The sequence below is a fragment of the Manacus candei genome, unplaced genomic scaffold, assembly GCF_025592945.1.
Source record: "Manacus candei isolate 608988 ecotype Guabito, Panama unplaced genomic scaffold, ASM2559294v1 h1tg000017l, whole genome shotgun sequence".
Lineage (NCBI taxonomy): Eukaryota > Metazoa > Chordata > Aves > Passeriformes > Pipridae > Manacus > Manacus candei.
This window is the reverse complement of record NW_026138065.1, coordinates 19,841,400-19,861,509: the sequence shown is the minus strand read 5'-3', so window position 1 is coordinate 19,861,509 and position 20,110 is coordinate 19,841,400. Positions and strand designations below refer to the sequence as shown.

The following is a 20,110-nucleotide window of genomic DNA, read 5'->3' as shown; positions in this document are numbered from 1 at the left end:
TGGAGTCTATGGCTGCCATTAAATCCCCCTCTGGATGACTGTTAGCACCTTTCAGTGTAAATAAACTAAACTGTAGCTGTCAAAACAAATGAATTATGAGATTTGTGAATCAGAATTCTCTACCATTTTACTTGTTTAGACACTTCTTAATTTGTCAAAATCCAGATTTTACAGTGTTAATTAGTGGGATTTTGTTAATTTAGTCAGGTCCTGCTGTGCAGAGGCAGGAGCCTTGGCCCTGGAGGTAATAGATACCCTTCTTCCTTTGTATGGACTGGCAGGGTGCCCTTCATCCTCTCTTTTCATAAGCAGGCTCTTGGATCCAAGGTACAGCCTTTCATAGAGAGCTGAGTGGTGTTGGCCCTTCAGTTTAGAGAGAGCTGTTTGAGTTGGAGAGCTTTCTTGCAGGGCTGATGCTGAAGTTTGCTTTATTGGCTTTTATTCACTTTGGCTCTGATCACCTCTGATCAGTTTTGGTCTGTGTGTTTTCCCATGCTGTTTATCTCAGCCCAAACATGCTGAAGGCAAAAGCAAAACCTGTTAGAGAGTTATGCTGCACAGGATGCCTGGCCTTGTGAAATTCTTGTGAGCCAAAACACCTGTGATTGCTGCTACCAGCTGCGTGGGTGCTACCAGATCAAATCAAAATAAAACCCCTTCAGTTTTGAAGCATCCTAAGGGATGGTTCCTAAGGCAGCATCCTAAGGGAGTTCAGCATCCTTGGAGGGTTTGGTTGTTTACCAACACTTTCTTGTCTTCTTCCATATTAAGCCTCAAACTGGCAAAATTGCAAGTTGATAACAGGAGGTTATATGTCTGTGCTACTGCAGTAGCAGTATGCTTTTATTTTGTAGATTTAGGAAGGGGTGTGAGGAGAGAAGCAGTGGGAGCTGTTTTTGGTGTTTATTCCATAGCTGTTCTTAACTCTTCCTTTTCTGCCCTTACACACTGCAGACGGCCTATTTTAAGGTGCACAGATGTTTCTACTACTCTACTCTTTCGTAGTTGCTTAAGTGGCTTCTTGGAGCAGCTGTTCCCTTGTTTATGTCACTGACTTTCATTTCATTGCAGTTCTTGGGTTTTTTTGTGACAGGCAGACGAAAAAAGATTATATGTCTGATGCTCTGTTGTTTAGCCTTTATCAACTGTGTCCTCACTGGTGTCCTGTCCTTTTGTAGGGGAGACATTTCCATTGTAGCTGGAGCCCAGTGTAGTCCTTCTGTGTCCCAATTTTGTTGTCAGCAGGGTGAATTTGGCAAATGTGATGATGAAAGTGAGAAGATTTGCAGTAGGATTTGACTAAGACTTTAATAAAATTTGCCTGTGGTCTCTCATCTTTCATCCTAGAAGTCAAGTGGTTCTGCCACATAGCTTGATGTGCGTGTCCCTCATGGCCTATTTAGGCTTTCTGCTTTGCTCTTTGCCGTTGGATTGATTTTCAAACTTGCTCAATTGATAGTAGTGTGCCAGTTCTTTGATCTTTGCCATTGCTACTGCCTTGCTTCTGAGGTGCCAATTACAAACTGGTGGAATGGAGAAGGGAGGGGGAGCAGTGTATTTATTGTTTTAGTCAGGAGAATAGGGAGCTGTGGGAAGAGCAGGATCTAATAGTTACTGAGACAACATGGGGGAGAACTCCTCTGGGAATTTACTTTCACTTAAAAAAATGTCTTTTTCCCGAGTTGTGAAATTGAGGAATTGGTGACATGCTCAGATTATAGTAGCAATTGTAATTTGTTTTCTACCGCATGAAAATGTTATGTAAATACATTGTTAAAATTAATGAAGTGTTAATATTAATTGACCTAATAGATTATGGCTAAGTTGTTTACATTTGTTCTTTACCAGCTAAATGAAATGATATCTCTATGCATTGTATTAGTAAAAAACAAAAGGTAGATGAAAGATTACAAATAGGAAACTTTATAGTACACAAAGCTTCCTAAGAAGTAGGAAATTAAGCAATTCTGCCTCTGTCTTGATAGAAAATGGGGCAGCCTATTTAAATTCTGTACTTATTCTAGAAGGTTATGTAGATACTTGATCAGTAGATCTTACTTTAGATGCTTTGATTTCAAGTTGCAAGACTACAAATAACAATTCTATCAAAACTAATTCTGTAAACAGTTCATTGATAGATACCTGTTCAGTTTGGTATTTGCTTGCAGATTGTAATTAACAGTTCAGCTTTTTCCTTTTTAACTGCATGCTCTCCACCCATAAAAAGCATAATTACCATTAATCAAGACTTCTAATCTCAACCAATTATAAGCTCTTACATTGTTCTAATTGCACATTTATAAATAATGTGGTTTTCTCATATAATTATGATATGATACAAACAATTATTAATTTCTGCTTTTATTTTTATCTGATCAATGTTAATTCTGTGTGACCTCACAATGTGTTATTTGAAAAATGCCTTTGAGACATGCAATTTTTTTGGTTAATTTATGATTGTGTTTCATATTCAGTGAGAAGTAATATAGTGCAACAGATTTTCAAGGCTGTGATTTCTCACAGCCATCTATGAATTGAATAATTTGTTGTAAACTCGGAACTTGTTGATGAAACAGAAGTGCAATTATACATTTAAATCATCTGCTATTTGTAAATCCAGGTGCTTGCTCTTTGAATAGTATTTAGGTTAGCACAGTATGTAAAAGGAGTTTGTTTTGGCTTTTTAATTGTTAAGTGGAACTTATATCCAGAATTCCTGGATCAGCTTTCCAGAAAGTTAAGATGAAGGCAGTTTGGTTTCAGAAAGCGCTGCATGCCTTTGGGGCAAGATGTAAGAGGCTGTTCATTAGTTGATGTTGGTCTCACTTGTTGCTGTGTAGTTCTTATGCACACGTTTTGTATGCGAGGGCTTTGCATGAGTGCATTTTGAACAAATCATCATCAATCTGATGATTCATCTCAGGAACCACATGCAGCACTTAAATCTATAATTGGGGTAATTGTAAACCTCTCATTCTTACAGATAGAAATTCTTCCTCTTATAATTCTAAAATCAGATCCCAGATCTTTTACTCTGGTAGCTGAGACCCGCACTGACTTGTATTTATGTCTCTATTCTTCCTTGTTACATCATTAAAAGTAGCAGATGATTTGGTGACCTTTCCAACCTGTGTCTGACCTTCAAGATTCCCTTGTGCGGGTAAATAGCTATTGAAATTACTGTGCTTTTATCTTTGACATTATTTAAACACTAGTTTAAATGGGGTAACATAGACTGCATTGTAAATGGGTAGCCACATTGCTGGGGACAATGTGTTTTTATCTATTGTTGGATAAGAATATTAATGTTGGGTGCAGGCTCTATCTTTTCTGAGAGATCTTGACGTTCATGGAGACAAGATGTTGGGGATTTTGCTCTGTCATAAACAGCCCAGCTTTCTTCCTGTAGTAGACTGTGTGTTTCTGAAATCATTCTGGGGCTGCAGTCTACTGCAGTGGGTTCATTTCATTATTCCTTTGAAAAGAAGGAAAGGCATACAACCAGCTATTTCCATGCAGAAGAGTTTAATGTTTAATATGCTAATGTATCTACCCAATATTAGGCTGCAAAAATCCTTGACTTTAATGTGTCTTTAATAGTAATAAAATGGTTAGCTAATGATATTAGGGATTGTAAGTTTGGGAATTTTTTAAAAGTGAAAAATTAATCTAGGCAGAAATAATTTTTCTTGCCAAGATAATTGTCATACTAGAGCTGCAGTTTGCTGTGGAAATTGCTTGCCTCATAATAATCAAAATGGAGAAACCGAATTTTTTTGTTTAGGCTTCTTGTAGATGAAAACTAATGGGACAGAGTGGTGACTCCCTTTTACCTTTGCTGGCATAGAGCTGTACATGCCAAGGTACCGAGCCCTCAGGTCTCATTGTTTGCCAGAGAGTTGTATGGACACAAGTACGGTTGCCCAGAAATCTACAGATAAGAATGTGCTTGTGACCCTCTTCCTAATCTGTCACTTATTTCAGTACTGTGGTGGCTGGGAGAAGAACAATGTCTATGGATGCCTCGTGCTACTGCACGGTCCTGTAGGGTTGTGTTTGCATCTGCATAACAGAGAGCAAACTAGGACTTAGTTAGGGAAAGGTAATGCTGTTCTAATACAAAATACTCGTGTACTAGGGAGCTGTTATAGTAAATCTGTTTTTTAAAGCATTTTATTGTTCTTCCCTACTCTTTGCATCAGACTTCCTGGTATGGTTTTGCTCAGGCACAAGTTAAAGTTAAACAGAGATATATATGTTTCTGGTCACTGTATCCCTGTTCATACTCTCCACTTTTCTTTAAACTGAGTCTGCACATTTTTCTCTATATTTCTATACCCATTTGTACAGAGAGGTAGTTGGAAAAGGGGGGAGCTGTTCTCTATAAAAACTCATAAAAAGAAACGAAGTCATGCACATGAAGAAGGAATTCTGCAGAGAATCAGCTGCATAAAGGCCTTGAGCAAATCTAAATTTAAATTGCATCTCTTAATGATCAGGGGAAAGACAGTCCTCTAAGTTTCTTTTGCACAAAATCAAAGGTTTTTTGTTGGTCATAGAACCCTAAAACATCTTAGTTGCCTTAAGGATATCTGCCTATAACACTGACCTGAATAAATAGCTGCATTCTCAAGGAAAGGAATAGGATGAAGACTTTTTTTTTATAGGTGGCGAGGGAGGAAATAAACAGCAAAAAGGGGTATTTCGATAAGGAAAAATACTCTCTTCTCAGTTATTTATTTTTTATCTTGAGTGGATGATACTGATAATCTGGTACCTGTTTTGGGGGACAGGAAATGATAAAGAGGAAGAACTTACTCAGCAATCCAGAGCACTTACTGGTGGTAATCATCGTATCTGCAGCCGGACTGTTCTGCCTCTACAGCCAGCCTGTCACATATCACTGACCGGATTCACAACATAGGAAAGCTCCCATTGAGGCTTCCTGTCCATCCCCTTTGTTCAGGGCTGGATTGGCTGGAAGACCCTCAGCCCCAGCCTCTGCAAGATATCAAAACGTGACCACTGAGGCTGCCACCAGCCTGCTGTTCTGTCTTGGGCTTCAGCAGGCGGATCTTCTCAAATTTTGTGTGTTTTCACTTGTTTCTCTTTGCACTTGGAAACACTGCCTTTTTTTCTTTCTCATGTTTATTCTTAAACCTATCTTGATGAACCATCTGGCTTCATAACTGTGTTGAATGAAGTCAGAAGGGCTGTGCAGTGGTCTGCCTCTGAAGGCTCTAGCTCTTGCCTCAGGCCTTGCTGTTCTTTTGCCTAAAGAATATAAAACATAATGTGAGTTTTTATATACTATTAAACTTGCATCTATAAATTACTGACCCATAGTAGCTGTTTAGTACATATTCAATCTTCTGCTTTGATGCATTGTTGTTGTCACACTGAGGTGGGTAATGATGACTCAGCTTACTACTATGATAATGCACTTAAAGCTTAGAGATCTGTCACTGATGGCATTTCAACACAAGTGCTATAAACCAGAGATGAAAATTTAAAGTATTTGCTGTCAAACTATTTGTCTTAAAATTCTTCTGTCTTCTGTTGTGGTTTCATAAGGTTTTGGGTACTGCTGAATTGTTTTATGGACAAAGACAATTAGTTGTGTTTCAGGAACTCCATGATGCAGGACCTGACCTCCCAAAAGTTGTTGTTGGTCCTCAATTTATAGTGCTGAAGGTGACCTATAAAATACTTGTGCTTGTTAGGCCTTCCTAACACAGCACTGATATTGCATGCATTTTTATGGGCCTGGCATTTACAGTCATAAAGCACAGTGGAACACAGACTGATCATCATTGCTAATTGTGTATTATTTCTATGGTTTTTCTTCTTTTTCACAGCCCTTCTGTATGCCACCATTTTTGGTAATGTGACAACCATATTTCAGCAAATGTATGCTAATACAAATAGATATCATGAGATGCTGAACAGTGTCCGGGACTTTCTAAAGCTCTACCAGGTCCCCAAAGGACTGAGTGAACGTGTGATGGATTACATCGTTTCCACCTGGTCAATGTCCAGAGGAATAGATACTGAAAAGGTAAGTAAATTAAACTGCAAGGAAAGAAGTCACATCCTGAAAGTATTCCATTAAAATAAACAGGAGGTACTGTCTTAGTAAAGAAGACAAATATTCTTTAAATAGTTCTAAGTAGTAGCTTCCCTTAATTTTAAACTTTCAAATATAGTATTTCAGCTATTCTGTCATACTGACATATGCTAGTGGTAAAAGTATGTGTGTTTTGCTAGTGATATGGCATGAAATTGTATAAAAATTATTAAGAAAAAAGCTTCGTTTTCAGTAAATAAGGATGATAAATAAATAACAAGTTCCAGATTGTAACACAATCTCACAATTTCTCCAGATGAGATTTTTTTGTATTATTTCTGTGTGAGGTTGTTTGCAGCTCTGTGGGCCTGAAAACAAAGTAATTTTTTTTGTCTTTGTAGAATTTGAATGTAACATTCTGTGTGCAGATTAAAGATATTAATGAAAGCTGGAAGTATTTAATAATGTATTATTTGAAATCTACCTTATGTGAGGCAAATGTTATCATTTTAATTCATTGAATTTACAAGTAACTTCCTATTGTGTCTTAAAATGACAAATGGCCTTTCACCAGAACAAATGTACAAAAGCAACTACTTGCCTCTTTTGTATTAGTTTCCAGCTTTTATGGAGATAGATACTGTTTTTCTTCTGCTTGTAAAGAGATGTGATTTGTGCGGTGGATCATTCAAGAAATTATACCAATGCTCTGGTCACCAGCCTTCTGGTTGGCAGCTTAATTTAGTATTCTAAACTGTAGATGATGCAGTTAAGGAGCAAATAGTGTCATTTCTGTATAGCTGTTATAGTGTCATTATGAAGGAGTAGAACAGATGTGGCCTTGCACTGGGCTGTCTGGAGACCGAGAGGTACAGTGGGTACTGTTTGCTTTCCTAAATATCTTCAGCTTATCTGCCATTTTTAGATCCCAGACCATAATTCTGTAAGCACTGTCTCTCATATTAACTTTCAGAAAGAAATGGTACTTTAGTGCTTGATAGTGCTGGTTAGAAGGTCTGTGGGATTATGGATTTGAGGTACATACATTTTGGGGAAGATGGAGAGACAACATCTGAGGATACACAGTGTAGTGAGTGCTGCTGCTTTCATTCACCCCCCATTACAAGTTACTGTCATCATTTTAACAAAGCAACAAGAAAAAATTGCTATGTAAAACATGGAGTTTTTTTAGCTTATCTTTAAAGTTCATTCCTGACTTCCTCTGGTAAGGAGAGAAATGCTCTAAGAATGAATTTGGAGACAGCAGAGTAACCAAACCGAGCACGACAATTCTCACTGTAGCCTTTGATAATTATCTTAATAAACAGGGAAAAAGTCTCCAGTTGTCAGGACACCAAAGAGCCTAATACAGTGTTGTTTTCAATAACTGGTGTGTTCATAGCTGAACTGCCACTGGTGATGACTGGTAAACCAAGAACCAACTTTCATCTGCATAGCAAAAGCTAGCAGGTGTAAGGCTGACTAATGGCTCTGCCAATCCATAAACTCCCAGACCTGAGCTCTGTTGGTTTGATGCCTGTGTTTTGGATAAGAGCATAATGTTAAATACTCTCTTTTATATTCTGGTTTCTACTACAGCAACCCTTTTTGTGTGATATATTTAAGTAACTGCAAAGGGTGTATGTAATTCCAGCAGTAAAATTTGGAAAGAATCTGCCAGTACAGAATGTTTTTGTTGCCAGAGTAAATGAGATAATTTAAAAGACAGTTATGGCTGTTACCTGTGTTCCATGTTAAATGTTGGTCTTGTTGCCCCAGCCCACTTCTGTGAACCTGGAAAACTGAGAATTGGGGTGTTCAGCTGCTGCTCTGCATGGGGCAGCCAAAAAAGATCATCACTTTAATGCTATAGAGATATAACTTTTTGGAAGTAATATCTATAATAACAGGTCTGCTTGGAGGTGGGCCAAAGATAATTATATTGGTGTTAGAGTCATTTGCCTTTGGAGTACCAGGCATAATATCTGGAACCACTACCATGAATTATGAGCTTGATTCTCTGCTCAGATCTTGCACAGAGCCCCACTGTAAGGTGTAGACATAGCTGTAGTGCTTCCTGTGTTACCCAGAGTATTTGCATTGAGGCAATGCTGCTGCTTCTTCTCTTCTCTTACCATCTAGGAAAATGTGGGGGAGTAACTCTGATGCTCAACCAGAATGTTCCTTAATTGGATGGAATAGTTATTGGTGAAAAAATTAAAAAATAGGCAGACTTAGACTACTCAATGTTTTTCTCAAATAGTACATCCTGGATGTAGTTCATCACAAACTATCCTCCAAAGATTTTTGTCATCTCCCAACTCTGTTCATGTTGCGTATTTCCAGTGCTTTTGCCAGGAACTTTTAATCTGTACATGCAGTAGTAATTTTGTATTCTTTCCACTCTGCTGTCTGTATTATATTAAAAAGCTTTAGAAATGGCCCTGCCTGGTACCCGCTGTGCTAAGCATCAGTTTGTGTTCTCTTAGGAGCACACATCATGAATTGCCGTGAGGAACATTGCATTTGGAAGATCAGCTTGCCCAACACAGCATCATACCTTAAAGTCCCTTTCTGGCGTAACCGAAAAACTTGTTAGTGCCACTGAGGGGTAAATTTGAATACCTGCAGTTCTCAATATTATGAGTTAATTAAGCTTTAAATAACTTTTTGTTTGTTTGTTTGTTGAAGAGATGTGCGATCACGCTTCTCCTCTACACAATATTCTATGATTTGGAGCATATAATTTGAACAGGCTTTTAATGGAATCTGCCTATCAAAAAAGTGACCTACCCTCTAGAAACAATCCTTCAGGAAGCTTTTCTTCAACACTTTCTGTACTGCTGTGCCCTCAGTTTTATTGTCTAAAAAACTGAGGCCTTATGGTAATTCAATATCCAGCGCAGCACGTTGCTGAGATGAAAAGAGTATTTTCCTTCAGGTATTATAAAGTAGACTAAGTTAGCATTGTGGCTTATGTGTGTAAATAATAGAAAAATAAATGTACAGACTGAGATTAGAAATTTTACAAGAAGGAGGAAAGTAGTTCTTAAACCTTGTGTAGTAAACTAGCAATAATAGGCACATAAAAACCACGCACAGGAATTGATTGATTTCCTTCTCAGGTTTTGCAGATATGCCCTAAGGACATGAGAGCAGATATCTGTGTGCATCTGAACCGCAAAGTCTTCAAGGAGCACCCAGCCTTCAGGCTGGCAAGCGATGGGTGCCTGCGAGCGCTTGCGATGGAATTTCAGACAGTGCACTGTGCTCCAGGAGACCTGATCTACCACGCTGGAGAGAGCGTCGACAGCCTTTGCTTTGTGGTTTCAGGGTCTTTGGAAGTGATCCAGGATGATGAAGTTGTTGCTATACTGGGTAAGTTTCACAGCTGATAATATGCATTGTGCACAAATACAGATGTGCAGAGCATTTTTATAACCTCTTCTTCTCATTCTTTAAAAAACTTCAATCAAGTTATCTTTACCACAGCCTGGAGAGGTGTATTTTATTGTCCTTCCTGTTCCACACAGGTAAATAGGAAGGGCAATCATCTCATCTCTAGATTGCTTTAACCCTGTTTCCTCTCAATGGAAACTCTACTTGAGCATTGACCATTGGTCATTCTTGGAGTTCTTCCTGTCTCGGCACATCTCTTTTTGTCAGAAATTCCATTTAGGACTCAGAAAACTTTTTTTTAAAGTGCCTGTCTTCCCTGCCTCCCTCTCACCCCACCCCCTGTTAATAATCCACTTTTTATGGAAATTTTCCAAATAGATTTATTTAGATCTCATGTTAAAATAATATTTATCCATTTCAAAGTCTAAGTAATTTAAAAATTTAGAGCTGATTTGTGTAAACTTGGAATGGCAGCTTTGTGTTGAGGCATTAAAAAGATGTGAATTAAAAATAGTGATGTGAACAACATTCTGAGGCAAAGCTAAGAGAAGAGTGGGATAATCCAATACATGTAGGTAAATTGTGGCTGGAGCACTGAGGAGGTGGTACTTATCATTTGATTCTGTCAGACCCTTTTGTAATAAGGTAAATTCTCATGGTGGCTTAATCCAGTACCTGTCACTCATAGCAACCAAGAAAAAGAGAAGAAAAAAGCTCGGTAATCGTACTTTTTCTGAACACATACACCCAACTGTCCCAAGAGGAATGTCTACTGAAAAATGAGGGAGCTAATAAATATCCTGAGTTTGATTTTTCTATGTTTCTGAACATATATAGTAAAAGGTGAATTTAGTGTCCTGGGGAATCAAGTTGATAATATGTTGTGCCATATAAGAAGCTAAAAAGGTAAAAAGTTGGAGGATAACTGATTCTCTTTTGTTCTGGAATCACCTGTGCTGTTCAGTGCTGTATGATACTAGCAACTTCTGCTTGTCTAAGTTGCACATCAAGAACTTTCACTATGTTGAACTCTCGTGAATTAACATGGCAAATGTAGAACAAACTAAAACCTCTCAGTTTGTGTCCCCTAAAGGCACCACCTGGGTTCACTGCAAGAAGAAAACCTCAAAACGTCTTGCTGCTCCATTTGAGTATAGGTAAAAAGCACTGAGACAGAATTTTTTTAAAATATCCTTTAAAAATAACAATGGTCTCCTCATCTTTACTGGTAACTTCTGCATTCTATCATAACATTCACTTTAGAAAACAACCTAGATTGCTTGAGAAACCTAATCTCTGCTGTTGCAGAGTGATAGCTACAGATAAATGAGGCTGATCCCTTGATATCTGGATAAATAGAAGTATTTTGTTGCTACTGCTCTCCTGGGATGATAACTATTGATCCTTTTCCCTCCACAACTAATTTTTTTTTATTTTTCATTTGGAGTCAGTTCTCTGGCACTCACAAAAGTTGATGAACTCTGCCATTTTCTATGTGAATATTGTAAGTGAAAAGTAAAATGAAGTGGAATCCCTTTGTGATTCTGTGAGATTTCATTTTGGATGTACCTCAATTTTTGTTTTTCTGTTTCTGGACTAAAGAATCCCTTTCCCTCCACATGTGCGTCTACCTTCCCCCCACAGACTGTGAAGTCTTCTGTTGAAGATTTCTCTATCCTGATAAGAAATTATGTGTTTAACTAAGTTTTTCACTATTCTAAATCAGTTGGACTTTCTTCTCCTTTCACATTGTGCAATTTAAGCACCACATTACTGAAGGATGCTGCAGGAGATGGGCCAGGGTTTCCTGCCTAACTTCTTTGTACTCGGTTTTCTTATCTGTAGATTAACAATGTTGGGGGGGTGGTTGTTGTTATTTTTGTTTTTTAATTTCATATTTAGCTAAGCTTGTCAAGCTCTTGATGAAAGTATACCAGATAAAACAAGGTACTACAAGGGAAAAAAAAGTGAATTGTACAAGAAATGTGATTGTTGCTGATCACTCAGCCAGAACAGCCTATAAGTTTTGTTATCAGTCACAACTAAACATAACTATGAACATTAGGCATGTAACAGCAAACCATGTGAGCATTTCTATAGGGTAATTTTAGTTAAGAGGTATGTTGGAGAGACTGTAATCTTTCAGGCATTCTTGAAACAAAGATGAAAAGAGTAAATGCAGAAATGATTCAAGGTGAATTATTTGCTCAACTTTAGCTGTCATGTAATAAAGCAGTCTTCACAGTTTGCAATGTAACCTGTATCTTCCTTACAAGAGAGAAATGAATTGCATCCCTAAATTAGTCTGTGTGACTGCTGTACAGCATTATATAAACCAAAGGCAGACTACACTTAATCCTTTAAGGATCCAATTCATATGAAACATTTTCAAGTTCTGAAACATTTAACCTTGCAGACTAGCACATAAAAGTATATTGTGTAGCCCTGGAGTGTATTGTGTACACTTCCATAATATCCTTCCAAATCTGTTCCGTGTAATACCGCAGAGACAGGTATGTTCTCAGTTCAGGCTTATGTTCTTAAAACAAAGCACTGTCTTTGATTGACTTAGATTAATATGACTACTGACTTGGAAGAAATTGCACATTGGCCAGCAGTGAAAAAATGTGCTCTTTTTGTGTGTGTCTCCCAATATTGCCTTCACCATTATTTTGATTTAAATACAAACACAAAAATAAATCAATTTAAAAAACCCCAAACAAACCTTTGAAATGCTTGCAGTAAAAATTTAAAGACTTCGAAGCATTTTGTATAACTTTGATTTGTTGCGATGAAAGACATTTTTTTTTTTTTTGAATTCTCTGCAAACTTTCTGCTGAAATACAGAGACTACCAGTGTCCATGCAATGCAGTCTTTGGATTTGATGTGTCAAAGAAACAAAACCCTTTAAGCCAGGTGATGGATTTATTTGTGATTCATTCTAATACAAATGGATTAGAAAAATAAGACCTAGCAAGAAAAACCACTGTATTACCATGTTTTGCTATGTATTACCATGTTTTGCTACGTTAACATGTAAGTGTGAGGGTGGGATTATGTAAAAGGAAAGTTTAGCTAGTGGGAAGCTGCTTGGATGAAATATAACTCTGGTTTTCCATTCTTCCCTGTTCTTCCCATTTACACAATTGTTACTGCATAGGATGAAGTGCTGACGTACGCTCAGCATTTTGTGGAAGAGAGAGACAATCACATAGTCCCTGCCCCTGAAGAGAACTGAGTGAAGCACAGGTCGTGCAGGACTTCCATTAAGAGACTGTTTTCAACTTGGCTTTGCTTTTAACTTTTCTAAGCCCTCCCATTTGGCCTGATGCTGCTTTATCCACTTGAGACTGACAGGATCTCTTTGAACTACTCTTATTTAAAGACTTACGCATTTATCCAAATGTCTTTAGAGAAAATAGAGGGTTTTTTACTGTTAAAAACAAGCATGCATTTATGTGTACTTCATTTGGCAGCTCTAGTTTCTCTGCTTTGGAGCAGACATTTCAGGCTGAGCCACTGACCATCTGAAAACCTGACCTTATTGCAGGTCTTTGAAAAGTTAAAATCTACTTATGCTGAGGAGATTGGCTACGTTTTAATTTATCAAATAACTTCTTTAATTTATCAAATATTCCTCCTGAATTAATTGTGCCCCAGGCACAGAACATAAAGTCTGACTGAACCTTTCTTTGGAATATGTGGGGAAAAGGGATTGTAGTAGAAGTGTGAAATAAGCCTACATGGCTAGTTGTTGTTTCTTTATTTAAGGAAGTTTGAAGACCTAAACTGTCTTTCATTGCACTTTTTATGTTTTTGTGCACTGTGAAGGTATGTGTTTCATTAGTGAAGTGTGACAATGTAGATTGTTTGGAACTGTGGTAAACAAGAAGCTGATGTTAGAAGTCCAGCTGAGCAGATATGTGCTATTGCTGGGGTCATTTCACAAAATGGGGATAAGAGGGCACTTCCCTCACCCTCCAGCCATTTAATCTGAACCTTTTCAATCTCTCCTCATCATTGCTAGAGGAAGTGCTAGTTCTTGTGTTATATCTCCAATTGCATGTGTGCTTAGATAATTTCATGCAAATTGTAGCAAAAGTATCCTTTTGTAAGTATTTTCTGGAAATACAAAGAAGGACTGGATATAAGGCCTTGTTAGTTTGTGTGAATGCAGAAATATCTGAATGACTTAGAAAACCATTTTTGACCTTTCTAGGAAATAATCAGTTCTGGGTTAGATATGACTGACATAATAGTACTCCAAGATTGAGCAGAAAAATCCCTTTTCTCTAGGAAATCTGAAGGAAGCAAGTGATTTTGGGACCCAAATTGGTTCCAACCCTTTTTGCCTGTAATAGGGGTAATCTTTGAATTTTATGAAAACATTCCAGAAAAAGGCTAGAGAAAGGAAGAAGAAGACCCTTGACAATTAGAGTGACAGACTGTTTTTTTCTAGATAGTGGTGGGAAAAACAATGTCTTGTCCTTAAATTTTCTGACTGCTGCAACAAAGATGGTGAAGGGCCTTGAGGGGAAGGAGTATGAGGAGTGGCTGAGATCACTTTGTCTGTTCAGTCTGGGGAAGAGGAGACTGAGGGGAGACCTCATGGCAGTCACAACTTCCTCACGAGGGGAAGAGGAGGGTCAGGCACTGATGTCTTCTCTGTGGTGACCAGTGACAGGACCCAAGGGAATGGCGTGAAGTTGTGTCAGGGGAGGTTTGGGTTGGATACTAGAAAAAGGGTCTTCACCCAGAGGGTGGTTGGACACTGGAACAGGCTGCCCAGGGAAGTGATCAGAGCACCAAGCCTGACAGAGTTTAAGAAGCACTTGGACAGTGTTCTCAGGCACCTGGGGTGACTCTTGGGGATGGTCCTGTGCAGGGCTAAGGGTTGGACTTGTGGGTCCAACTTGTGCTCCTTGTGGGTCCCTTCCAACTCAGCATACTCTGTGATTCTGTGATTTGTCATTTAATGACTCCTAGATGGCCTGACTGTACAGCAGATTGTTCAAAGCTGCTGAGTGGTCTTGATACTTCTTACAAGGGAGCCTTGTGTGTTTGGATGGTAGGACTGCAGGTTAGTTTAGTGGACTCGATTAAACACAGGGAGCTTTAAACCTTTATTTAACAACTAAAAACCAAAACCTTGAAAACCACAGTGATCTTCAGACCTGAGCACTGGATGAGAAAAATAACATTTACTAGAAGGTTTAGTTAAAAAGGAAAAACAAAAACCCCACACAAAACAGTTTATCCTGTGTTACATCCCAGTTGTTCTGCATTTATATTCTTGATATCTTTATGTGACCTAAAAACTTTCAAAAGAATAAACTTTTTTTCTTGACTGTTGGTTTAGCATCATAGAATATCCTGAGTTGGAAGTGACGTATGAGAATTGTAGAGTCCACCTCCTGATTCCACAAAGGGCAAGTAAAGTGAATGAGATAGAAAGGAAAATCAAGTCAGGAATTTGTTGTGAGCCAGGAATATCACTGCTCTCCACAAGGTCAACAGTTTGGTGTTGCTATTCCTTTTGCTGCTATCAAAGCTGAAAGGAAATAACAGAATGTAGATATGAGTATGAAAGTATGTAGTAACACAATGTCAAGAATGGGAATTTTTTGGGGGGAGTGGAGGCCAGGGAGTGTGCAAAGGATGCACATAGTTTTACATTAAAGTTCACACATGAGTTGAGGAAGTGGAAATATTTATATGACCCTGAAATACAGATCTTTTATTCTTATTTACAAAGCTATAAAGTTGACAAGATTGGAGACTGTGGTTTTAACGTGTAGGAGAGCTTGGTGTGCCATGTTTGGTTTCAGCAGGATATTAAATGCTCCATTTGCTTTGTGTGGAGAAATTCCTGCTGATTTAATTTGATCTAATTGCAGTCTTAAAGAAATGTTATAAGAATAATTGTTTGTTTTCTTTACAATTGCTTTAGCTTACTCATTTAGCCGTAAGCATTTCATTCAGTTGTAGACAAAAGAGGATTGATTCAGATTTTGGTGGGACAGATTTGCATCCAGATAGGACAGTGCAAACTGCAAGGGCAACTGCACCACAGGGGTGGTTTATTTTAGAGTGCAGGAGTACTGCCTGTCTTATACCTTCTCTGTGGAAAACATTGCATCTTCCGCACAGTCATGTGGAGACTGCTTCTCAGCAGACTTGAAGATGCTGGATAAGTGAACTGTGCTGAGCCCAGACTGCTATCTTTAGACTGTCCCTAGTACCTGAGCTAACTCAGCTTTCCCTAAACTAAGCTGTTTTGTGTACTACCCCATTTTCAAAACTTAATTGTGTATTTTAGGGCCTACTGTTGTTTAATTCCAAGTCTTTGAAAAAGTCCCTTACTTCTCTGCTTCACTTTTCACCTACATTTTCAATGTAGATACACCTCCCAATGTTAAAAATACCAAGCTGCTGTGCTCTTCGGTTTAAGAAATGCAGGATTATGGATGGCATTAGAGTTTTCTGACAGCATCTAACGTCACAACATTGTTTGTGCTATTGAATAAGAATGTAACGTGACCAGCAATGCTTTCAAAAAGGAATGATTGAAATTAAAATCCATCTTTATCCTCTGGAGGTCTATTGTGCTTTTTCTATTTATAGTTTAAAGGCTTGGGGTTTTTTTAGGTTAACTTATAATAGGAGATCGGACAAGTTGCATGTTTCTATGAAGTGATTCAATGAACATCAACTGAAGGAACAGTTTTCAGATTTTGATTTGCCCAATGTGTGTCCAGGCACACTTAACAAAAGTATTAAAAATGGAGATCCAGCTAAACTTTTTAAAAGGCTGTGGCATAAAGAGGTCTACATTAATATAAAAATTTAATTTCATGGTGGATGTAGGAGCAGCACTAAAACTTTTATGGAGAAATATATGTTTATTCCAAATGGTGGTTTTGGGCAGAGGGTATTCCTTATTCCTGTGCTCCTGACACCTGGAGTGGGTTGATATCAGAGTTGCCAATTTTAAGACTTCAGCCAGCCATTAGTTGTTCTATGTCTAGCTTCTGATAGAGCATTAAAAGCATGAATCACCAAAGCTCCTGTCCACTGCTCTCTGTAGATGGTCTAAGACTGGGCAGGGTATTGGAGAAACAGATTTTTAAAGTACTTGATTAATGACTTGCTGGAATAACTGAGGAAGAGTGGGATTCCCTGTGAATAGAGGCCTCAGCAGTGAACTTAATGGCATGTTTTGTGTTTTATTGTTGAAAATCTATGCAACTTTGCATGATGTACTCTTAAGTAGTCTGACAGCATCACATGTGGAAGAAGTCCCCTTTGGAAGATGGTAGTGTCTGGCAGGCTACTGGCAACAGTGATCCATGACACTGTCAGCTGAAATTGAGATGTGGTGGAGATGAGGCTCTCTGTTCCATCATATCTCTTGATATCTCAGACTGTGTCGGGAAGGCTTGCACATCGTGTTCGTGTCCATACTCCAACTAGAGGCACGAAGAGGTAAAAATTATAATTTAGCAAAAAAGTCAGCTTCTGGCTGGTGAACCACTGAATTAATTTTAATTGTTGTTTTGGGTAGGGTTTTGTTTCTGTTTGAGAATTTTGGAGGAGGAAGAATTAAATTGTTTTCACTAAAAAGACAGGTTAAAAATTAATGTAAAACATTTTCATGAAACACTCATTTTTCTTTGTCTTCTTCAAGTTTCAAGTTATAACTTTTTTTCAGAGGTATGTTTCTTTAACATTGTTAAATTTATACTGAAGGGGTTGCGAAAAATATTAAATAAAATGAAATATACTATAGATACATACTTTGTGAGGCTTTCAAAATACTTATTTTAGAACTTACTTCAGAACATAAAATTTACTATTTAAACTCTTGTGAATCCTTTTTGTCTGAAATACAATAAAATTTTGAGATTTCAATGTAGCTAGAACCTAAAGCCTATCTCTAAGTAATCAGAGAAATAACTCAGAGGATAATGCAATTTGATCCTCTCAGACAGTTTTTTTTTTTTTGATCAGAGAATTAGCACTGTCCATGCAATGACAACAGAAATTGAGCTGTGTTTTTCCTATTAGTTAACCAAGGCAAATATATTCAAATACATTTTTGACCCCAGTTACTTGAGCTGGTAACTTCCATATCACCTGAGTTCATACAAACTGGACATATATTCATAACTTTTTTACAGTAACCATTAAAATGCAAATAAGGACAAATGAATCAGATTCTACTGAAGCCTCCAAGCTTTCTGTGAGTAAGCCTGGTAGGGCCCAATTGACATTTAAAACTCTTCTTGTCATCACATTAAGTCAAGTAGTGAAATATAATCTATGCTCTATTCAGAGAGACAAATAAACACATTAATAATAATAATAATAATAATAATAGAAATCTTAGCTGTAAGTAATACATGCTGTTGCTACTCATCTCGAAAATAAATGTTTTTACTTTGTCTGCACAGTAATGTGCTTCAACAGAGAAAATTGATGCAGTTGTACAGTAAAGTGTCTGCAAAATATTGCCAGGCTATGTTTTACAACATAAACAGATACACTGTGTTTCTATTTGTGTACCAGGCAAATCACTGAAAGTGCAACTTCAATTTGCTTTATCTGTAACTCTTACTTTGCTTTCTGTGGCATTGATACTCAGACTTTTTTTAAGATCTTATTAGAGGAATAGATTAATTAAAACTATGGTTAATGAAAAATATTATATTCTCTGCAGTTGGTCATTCACTTCTCATTACATGTCTCAGTTTGCACTTCAGAAATCTTAAGAAAATCCAAAGCAGCAAATCACTTCCATGCATCATCTCCTGCCAGCTGTACTGTGTTGGAGAACCAAACTACAGGCTATTCAGTGGCTGTCAAGTTGTAGCATTTATCTGTAGGACAGATACTGAATACTCTATCTCAATGCCAAATGGTAGCTCTGTTTTTATTGCCTGATAGATATTTGTTGCCTTAAAACAATGCACCAAGAGGAAAAATTCTTTTTGCTCTAATGCCTCTAATTTCCTTGAATCTTTCTTCTTTTTGTAAAATGGGAAAATTTAAATTGCATGCCTTACTTAGATTAGGAGGAGATGAGGGAAGAGATGAGAGGGAAGGATTTTCAGTTGAAGCCAAACAGACATGTGGTGATCACAGAGGGAATTCGACCCAAGTCTCACATCATTGGCTTTGCACACCGGGGGTAAATACACTGTCCTTAGTGGAATTATGCTTGAATAGAATTGGTAGGAGCCTGTGACATGGACTAACTTCAGATCCTCTGGGGAGGGAGAGAGGAAGGAAGGAAGGAAGGGAAAAAGGAAAAAATCAGGCCAATTTTTTTGTTTGTTTTTAAATGTCAGCATTTTAACTGAGCAGTCACTTTAAAAAGCAACATGTTAACTGAGCAGTCACTAAAAAGAGACCTATGCAGAGAGAATCAGTGTTTGCTTTTATAGCAGTTGGTGTCTCCCACTGCTTGGAGGTGGCAAACAAATCCTGAGAGCGCAGACCAGTGTGGGTGCTCCAGGGAGCTGTGCTGGGAAAGTCATTGTGGCAGCCACTGTGGATCAGTATTACAGATAACATTATTTGCTAACACCTGATTTCCAAGATATGCTTAGTGCTGCATTGCCTCGGTACCATCGAGCAGTGTTTGGTCATTTTAGCTTATCTTTGGATCTGCTGAGACTATGTCAGATCCCAGTTCTATCATTTAAACATGCAGATGAAGGCAGATTGGGAAGGGACCCATCCTAGATTCTGGTGTTGGCTGCTGTAACAACAATTACTATTGATTCAAGAATGATTCTAACGTGAATATTTTGTCTGATGTACTGAAAACCCATGGATTTGTGTGAATCCCTTCAAAATCCATACTGACCTGGAAGACCTTCAGCATATGAATCTATGACCTTATCTTCTCACCCAGCTGCTATCACACCAAAACTGCACCATGACTTCCAGACATCCAGAACCCAAAAATGGACTAAGTAGGTTATCAGTCAAGCACATATTCTACACATGAACCAGATTTTTTTGGAGTGGACTATGTTCTGTCTGAGAGCTCTTCAATACTTCCACTTTTTAGGAGTGAAAAAACCAAGGTTTGTGGTATCAAGACAATATAGCTATAATGTGAGAATGTAGTTCTTTTCTCAAACAAAATCAGCAGAACACCTGACTAAGCAGCAGTAATCACATCTTCATTACTGTGCTGCTTTGAGGAGACAGAGTGAATGTGGCTTGACCTTATGCCTGACTCAGGCTGAATTTACAGTGGTAACAGAGAAATCATCTTTTCACTTATAAGATAAATACCAAATTTGATGTGAGAAAGAAATTGGGAAAGAAAAAATATGGAAATAGAAGGTTTTATAAAATAATTCTTCACTATTTAAGAATTTTGTTTCAGGACTTGTTATTATAATTAAAACAAACAAGCAAACATAAAAGGCAGAAAACTATTTGGATTTCAAGTGCATGCTGAGCTGATGGTGAAAAAGGTCCTCAACCGACAAATTCAGCAGGGAATATAAATGATTGATGTAAAAGCTTAGATCATCCACTTTAAGTGTGATTGACAGATAATGTTCTTGGCAAACGTCTGGAATTCAGCAAGCTGGGAATGAAAAATGCAAAGTACTGACAAACAA

The 20,110-nt window shown here is 37.9% G+C and overlaps 1 protein-coding gene across 4 annotated transcripts in view; it reads left to right on the top strand.

Moving 5' to 3' along the window:
- Positions 1-20,110, top strand: part of KCNH1 (potassium voltage-gated channel subfamily H member 1) — a 184,386-nt gene that overhangs the window by 81,689 nt on the left and 82,587 nt on the right. For all 4 annotated transcript variants that reach the window (XR_007903857.1, XR_007903856.1, XM_051783133.1 and 1 more), the window contains exons 8-9: positions 5,859-6,058; positions 9,193-9,445. Coding sequence is in view for 2 of the 4 variants with exons in the window: in XM_051783133.1 (XP_051639093.1) it covers positions 5,859-6,058; positions 9,193-9,445 (453 nt within the window). In the remaining 2 variants the exon portion in view is untranslated. The remainder of the gene's footprint in view (positions 1-5,858; positions 6,059-9,192; positions 9,446-20,110) is intronic.